This window comes from Mustelus asterias, chromosome 14 (assembly GCF_964213995.1).
Source record: "Mustelus asterias chromosome 14, sMusAst1.hap1.1, whole genome shotgun sequence".
Taxonomy (NCBI): domain Eukaryota; kingdom Metazoa; phylum Chordata; class Chondrichthyes; order Carcharhiniformes; family Triakidae; genus Mustelus; species Mustelus asterias.
In genome coordinates this window covers 5,822,679-5,829,540 of record NC_135814.1, presented here as the reverse complement: position 1 = coordinate 5,829,540, position 6,862 = coordinate 5,822,679, and the positions used below count along the sequence as shown (strand labels likewise).

Sequence of the window (6,862 nt, the reverse complement as noted above, 5' to 3'; positions counted from 1 at the left end):
AAAGCTGCCGAGGTTGGAATTCAGTTGGATATCCCCAGTACCCGTATTGTACCTTGGCTCCATAAACAAATGCTCCTCCATATTAAGTTCAGACATGACCCAAGAAAAAAAAAGGACAAACTTGAGAGAATTGCTTCCAACACAATATACAGGAAGACAGTTGCAAGTCAACAAAAATTTATTCTGAAGTTCACAATCTCCAATTTACAGTAGATGGGTAAAACAGATTTGCTCAGGAAAGTTCAGAATTCCTCCTCCTCATCTTCATCAGCTTCTGCACTGTCTATACCAACCTCTTCATAATCTTTCTCCAAGGCTGCCATGTCTTCACGGGCTTCCGAGAACTCCCCTTCCTCCATCCCCTCGCCCACATACCAATGCACAAAGGCGCGCTTGGCGTACATCAGATCAAACTTGTGATCGAGGCGAGCCCAGGCTTCAGCGATGGCCGTAGTGTTGCTCAGCATACACACAGCACGCTTCACCTTGGCCAGGTCTCCACCTGGCACCACGGTGGGTGGCTGGTAGTTGATGCCAACCTTGAAACCAGTTGGGCACCAGTCAACAAACTGAACAGAACGTCTGGCCTTGATGGTGACAATGGCAGCATTGACATCTTTTGGCACCACATCACCCCGGTAGAGTAAGCAACAGGCCATGTACTTGCCGCGACGAGGGTCGCACTTGACCATCTGATTGCCTGGATCAAAGCAGGAATTGGTGATCTCAGCCACAGACAGTTGCTCGTGGTAAGCTTTTTCAGCTGAGATCACTGGAGCGTACGTCACCAGGGGGAAGTGGATACGAGGATAAGGCACCAAGTTAGTTTGGAATTCTGTCAGGTCAACATTCAGTGCTCCATCAAAGCGGAGAGATGCTGTGATTGATGAGACAATTTGGCCAATCAGCCTGTTCAGGTTGATGTAACCAGGATGCTCCACACCCAGATTCTTTTGGCAGATGTCGTAGATGGCCTCATTGTCGACCATGAAGGAACAATCAGTGTGCTCGAGGGTGGTGTGGGTGGTCAGGATGGAATTGTAGGGTTCCACCACAGCTGTGGAGATCCTTGGAGCCGGGTAGACCGAAAACTCCAGCTTGGACTTCTTGCCGTAGTCGACAGAGAGACGTTCCATCAGGAGGGAGGTGAACCCAGAACCAGTGCCTCCACCAAAGCTGTGGAAGACCAGGAAGCCTTGAAGACCCGTGCACTGGTCAGTCTGAGAAGATGAAAATCATAGTTACTTCCAGACATAAAACCCCACCTCCATTATCTGGGGGAATATTTCCTTCAAAGGATGTGGATTCATCCTGATCTTACTCAAGGATGCATTGTGGATGTCCACAGAGACAGCAGGTTGACACATCCAGAGATCTATGGGAGAAGGGTTTCATTCCCCAGCCATGTAGGAGGTTAGTTCTATTACTGGGTGGAGATCACTAGCCGAATGATATAATGGCCATTCATTCCATGCACCTACACCAGTGAGGGGGCCAAACAGGAACCAACCCGTTTGTGTCCTAGTGGATTGTAAACAGCTGCTTGCAAAACAAAGCTGGAGACTGGGGAGCAAGTGCTTTGGAAGGAGTTGGACTTTTTGGCCATGGATTAGTAAATGCAGATGTTAAAATCCACATCTTTCCAACCATGCATTTTATACAGCACCTTTTAACCTTAAAGATATTAGGCCTGGTGACAAAATTTTTTTTTTTTTTTTAAACTGGATTAAATAGATTCAAAGATCCTTAGACAGCACCTTCCAAACCCACGATCCCTCCCATCTAGAAGGACAAGGGCAGCAGATACTTGGGTTCCCCTCCAAGCCATTCACCATCCTGACTTGGAAATATATCACCGTTCCTTCGCAGTCGCTGGGTCAAAATCCTGGAATTCCCTCCCTGATGGCATTATGGGTCAACCCACAGAACATGGACTGCAGCGATTCAAGGCTGCAGCTCACCATCACAAGGGTAACTAGGGATGGACCAGCCAGTGACACCCATGTATGAATACAAGGGGGCTGGGGGTGGGGGGGGGGGTGGAATACATAAACCGAGGTTAGGGAGGAGTTCTAGAGCTTAGGTTCTGGGCAGCTGAAAAGCGCAACTGCCAGGGTGTTGAGGGATTGAAAAATCAGGGATGCCCAAGGAGGCCAGAATTGAAGTGCTGAAGAGATCTGGAAATCAGGATGGAAAGGCCAGAGGGTTTTGGAACACCATTGACCTTAAGCAACTTGACCTATGAACTCACTGGTTGGAAAACAAGACCATTGTGAGCAAGATAACTGCTAGAATATGTAATCACTCATTTCTTAATACAAGGTTCTCAATCATGTTAGCCATACCAGTTTACAGATTCTGTCCAGGACTGAGTCAATCAGTTCCTTGCCGATGGTGTAGTGCCCACGGGCATAGTTATTGGCAGCATCTTCATTCCCGGTAATGAGCTGCTCAGGGTGAAATAGCTGGCGATAGGTACCAGTACGGACCTCATCTGGAAAAAAGGATCATAGTTTAGCAGCACTGCAAGTTGTACAAATTTCATTTTGCACAGACTGAAGGAGACATCCACATGGGTACATTCCATAAAAGAATAAGAATGCCACAACTGGTCTCTGACAACAAGAGGTAGGAGTAGACCACACGGCCTTCACCTGCTCGGCCAGTCACTGCTATCTTTGGCAATAACTCCACTTTCCCACCCACTCCTCATGTCCCTTAATCCCCGAGACATCAAAACTGTATCCCCAGCCTCAAGCGTATTGGTGTATCCACAACTCTCGAGGTCAAATCTCAATGTACCACAGGAACAGGAGGTCATACAGCTCCGCCAACATGTCTCAATTAGATCTGAAGTCAAATTTGCCAGTTTTCTATGTACCCCTTAGCACAATTTAACTAGCAAATCGCAATTTGGGATTTTTATATTAGCCCCTAGTGTGAAGTGCTTCCTCTCAACTGTGGCACAGCGGTGCGGAGGTTAGCATTGCTGCCTCTCAGCTCCAGGGGCCTGGGTCACTGTGTGGAGTCTGCATGTTCTCCCCGTGTCTGCGTGGGTTTCCTCCGGGTGCTCCGGTTTCCTCCCACAGTCCAAAGATGTGCAGGTTAGGTTGATTTGTCATGCTAAATTGCCCCTTACTGTCCTGGGATGAGGAGGTTAGAGGGATGAGCGGGGTAAATGTGGGGATAGGCTTGGGGTGCAGACTTGATGGGCTGAATGGCTTCCTGTACTGTAGGGTTTCTATGATTCTATGAATGCCTGTAAGCAGTAAGTCCAACTGATTTGAAAGGTTCTGGACTGCTCCAAAGACAATAGGTATATTCAAATCATATCATCACCTTAAAGATATCAAATCTATATTTGATAATCAAAGCCTCAGCAACTGACTTGAATAATGTAATCCTTTTAGCTCCAAAGTCTACCTGTACCCCTCCTGATCCCACCTCTACCCAAAATGGTAAAGATAGATTCTGTTTGCCCCCATTGAATGGTTAAGTTTATTAATCTCTTAGAGTACATCTACAAAGAGAAAAAGGAGAACATGGAATCCTTCAAATAGATATTCAGTGTTAGAAACAACAACTCCTCAGGGAAAGGTGCAAGACATGTCAAGAGCCTTGCTACAACCAAGCAATTTCAGTAAAGCAAGTCATTCGAATTTGCGTGCCAAAATTACCAATCACAGTTGGTTCCAAGTCCACAAAGATTGCTCTGGGCACATGTTTCCCAGTTCCCGTGTCACAGAAGAAGGTATCAAAGGAGTCGTCTGCCTCTCCACTGCATCTCTTATGAGGTCTCTGACCATCAGGCTGGATACCGTGTTCCAGACAGTACAACTCCCAGCAGGCATTGCCCATCTGGACACCAGCCTGGCCAATATGGATGGAGATGCACTCTCGCTGCAAGAGAAGCAAATTAGAAGTGCATTAGCACAAACAATTTTATTGCACAATTATGCTAATTGAGACACCACAAGAGCCTCCTCCCATTATTCAACATTTTCTTCTAACCCTCCCCCCCTCACACATATCCAACTTCTCTTAACTGCACCCATTCCATTTTCTGCAACTACTCCTTGGTAATAAATTCCCCATTCTCAGTTAATTTCGATCGGCCTCTTGGATCTCCAAAGCAGAAACTTTTGAAACATTTCTAAAGAATATTTCTAGTTCACTTTCCCACCCTGTTGTCTAACCTTTTGAAGGGAAGAGCTTAAAGTTGCTGAAACCTTTTGTTTACTTGGAGCAAAGGAAAGCTTTTCTCTGGAGTGGGTTAGTAACCAGCATTCAGATTTAAAGCAACTGACAAAAGAACAGGGAAGGGAGTGGAGAATCGGAGATCCTTTTCATACAATGCAGAAAGATAGTGACATGTACTCACAAGGGGGACTAACTGGAGGATCTAAAGAGAAAGGCTTGCATTTATAAGTCATCTCTCAACCTCAAGGCTGGAGGGGGTGTAGAGGAGATTCACCAGGCTGTTGCCTGGAATGGAACATTTAATCTATGAAGAGAGGATATAAAAAGGATATTAAACTAGAAAAAAAAAGTGTAGAAAAGATTTACTAGGATGCTACCAAGACTTGGTTTGAGTTACAAGGAGAGGCTTGGGACTTTTCCCCTGGAGCGTAGGAGACTTGGGAGTGGTCTTATAAAGATTAAACAATGAGGGGCATAGATCAGCTAGATAGTCAACATCTTTTCCCAAAAAGTAGGGGAGTCTAAAACTAGAGGGCATAGGTTTAAGGTGAGAGGGGAGATACAAAAAGGGCCCAGAGGGGCAATTTTTTCCCCCCCAGAGGGTGGTGTGTCTGGAACAAGCTGCCAGAAGCAATTAGTAGAGGTGAGTACAATTGTCTTTTAAAAGCGTTTACATGGGTATAGAGCGATATGGGCCAAATGCAGGAAATTGGGACTAGCTTAGGGGTTTAAAAAAAAAGAGCAGCATGGACAAGTTGGGCCAAAAGACCTGTTTCCATGCTGTAAACCTATGACTGAGGGTTGGAGTGACTTGGGCTGTTTTCATTGGTGTGGAGATGCCGGTGTTGGACTGGGGTGAACACAGTAAGAAGTCTCACAACACCAGGTTAAAGTCCAACAGGTTTATTTGGTAGCAAATACCATTAGCTTTCGGAGTGCTGCTCAGCAGTGCTCCGAAAGCTAATGGTATTTGCTACCAAATAAACCTGTTGGACTTTAACCTGGTGTTGTTAAAACTCTTACTGTGTTTTCATTGGAGCAGAGAAGGCCAAGGGAAAACCGGATCAAGGTGTAAACATTATGAGGAGCATGGACAGATTGGATAGGGAGTAGCTGTTCCTTAGTTGAAGGGTCAGTCACGAAGGGACAAGTTCAAGGTGAGCAGCAATGTGAGGAAAACCTTATTTTACCCAAAAGGAAGTGACGGTCTGGAATGCACTGATTGGGAGGGTGGTAGAGGCAGATTGCCTCACATCCTTTAAAAAAAGTACCTCAGTGAGCACTTGGCATGTCATAACATTGAAGGCTATTGGCCAAGGAATGGTGAATGGGATTAGGTAGATAAGGTGCATCTCATATTGGTGCAGACTCAATGGGCTGAAGGACTTCTTCTGCACTGTGATTCTGTGACATGCTCATAGCCCAAGTGGTACTGCAGAAACAGGGACATGTGGGCAGTGGCAGCCAAGCTAAATTGTTTGACAGCAATGACTGACATTGATTTAGGGATAATGTAGAAACATAGAAAATAGAAGCAGGAGGAGGCCATTTTGATCACAGCCGATCAAAAATTGGCCAGGACACCAAAAGAAAAGTCATCTAATCTTCTTCAAAGACAGACTACAGGAGCTTTCACATCCATCCAAGCAAGATCGCATCTCTGACACCGAGGGAGTGCTGTACTACACTGGGACATTCAGCCTAGATAGGTGTGCTCAAATCCTGAAGTAAGGCTTGAACTGAGTCGTGCAGAACAAGGCTGTATATTCATGCTGCAACACCAGGGGGAGCATTTCCTGCACATGTGTACTCACAGTACCAGGTTAAAGCCCAACAGGTTTATTTGGTAGCACAAGTCACTGGCTTTCAGAGCCCTGCCCCTTCATCAAGTAAGTGGGAGTTCTGTTCACAAACAGGGCACAAAGACACAAACTCAATTTACAAAATAATGGTTGGAATGAGAGTCTTTACAGGTAATCAAGTCTTAAAGGCACAGACAATGGGAGTGGAGAGAGGGTTAAGCACAGGTTAAAGAGATGTGTATTGTCTCCAGCCAGGAGTGTTAGTGAGGTTTTGCAAGCCCAGGCAAGTCATGGGGGTTACAGATAGTGTGACATGAACCCAAGATCCTGGTTGAGGCCATCCTCATGTGTGCGGAACTTGGCTATCAGTCTCTGCTCAGCGACTCTACGTTGTCGTGTTGTGAAGGCCACCTTGGAGAACACTTACCCAAAGATCAGAGGCCGAACGCCCGTGACCGCTGAAGTTCCCCAACAGGAAGAGAACACTCTTGCCTGGTGATTGTCGAGCGGTGTTCGTTCATCTGTTGTCATAGCATCTGCATGGTCTCCCCAATGTACCATGCCTCAGGACATCCTTTCCTGCAGCGTATCAGGTAGACAACGTTGGCTGAGTTGCAAGTGTATGCACCGTGTACCTGGTGGATGGTGTTCTCACGCGAGATGGCATCCGTGTCGATGATCGGCACGTCTTGCAGAGGTTGCTATGGCAGGATTGTGTGATGTCGTGGTCACTGTTCTCCTGAAGACTGGGTAGTTTAGTGCAGACAATGATCTGTTTGAGGTTGTGCGGTTGTTTGAAGGTAAAAAGTGGGTGTGGAGATGGCCTTGACGAGATGTTAATCTTCATCAATGACATGAAG

The 6,862-nt window shown here is 46.2% G+C and overlaps 1 protein-coding gene across 1 annotated transcript; it reads right to left on the bottom strand.

Moving 5' to 3' along the window:
• Positions 1 to 242: 242 nt before the first annotated feature.
• On the bottom strand, positions 243 to 3,858 carry LOC144503476 (tubulin alpha-1D chain-like). The gene is made up of 3 exons (XM_078227815.1): positions 3,678 to 3,858; positions 2,346 to 2,494; positions 243 to 1,220 (listed from the first exon to the last, which is right to left on the bottom strand). Exons 1-3 carry the CDS (start codon positions 3,856 to 3,858, stop codon positions 243 to 245), a joined length of 1,308 nt encoding a protein of 435 aa, XP_078083941.1.
• Between the last annotated feature and the right edge of the window lie 3,004 nt (positions 3,859 to 6,862).

Coding starts and splice junctions, on each gene's coding strand:
- LOC144503476 (XM_078227815.1), bottom strand. CDS start 3,858: ATGGGCAATGCCTGCTGGGAGTTGTACTGTCTGGAACACGGTATCCAG. Junction 2,495..3,677: donor CTTGGAACCAACTGTGATTG/GTAATTTTGGCA, acceptor CCTTTTTTCCAG/ATGAGGTCCGTACTGGTACC. Junction 1,221..2,345: donor TGGACAGAATCTGTAAACTG/GTATGGCTAACA, acceptor TCATCTTCTCAG/ACTGACCAGTGCACGGGTCT.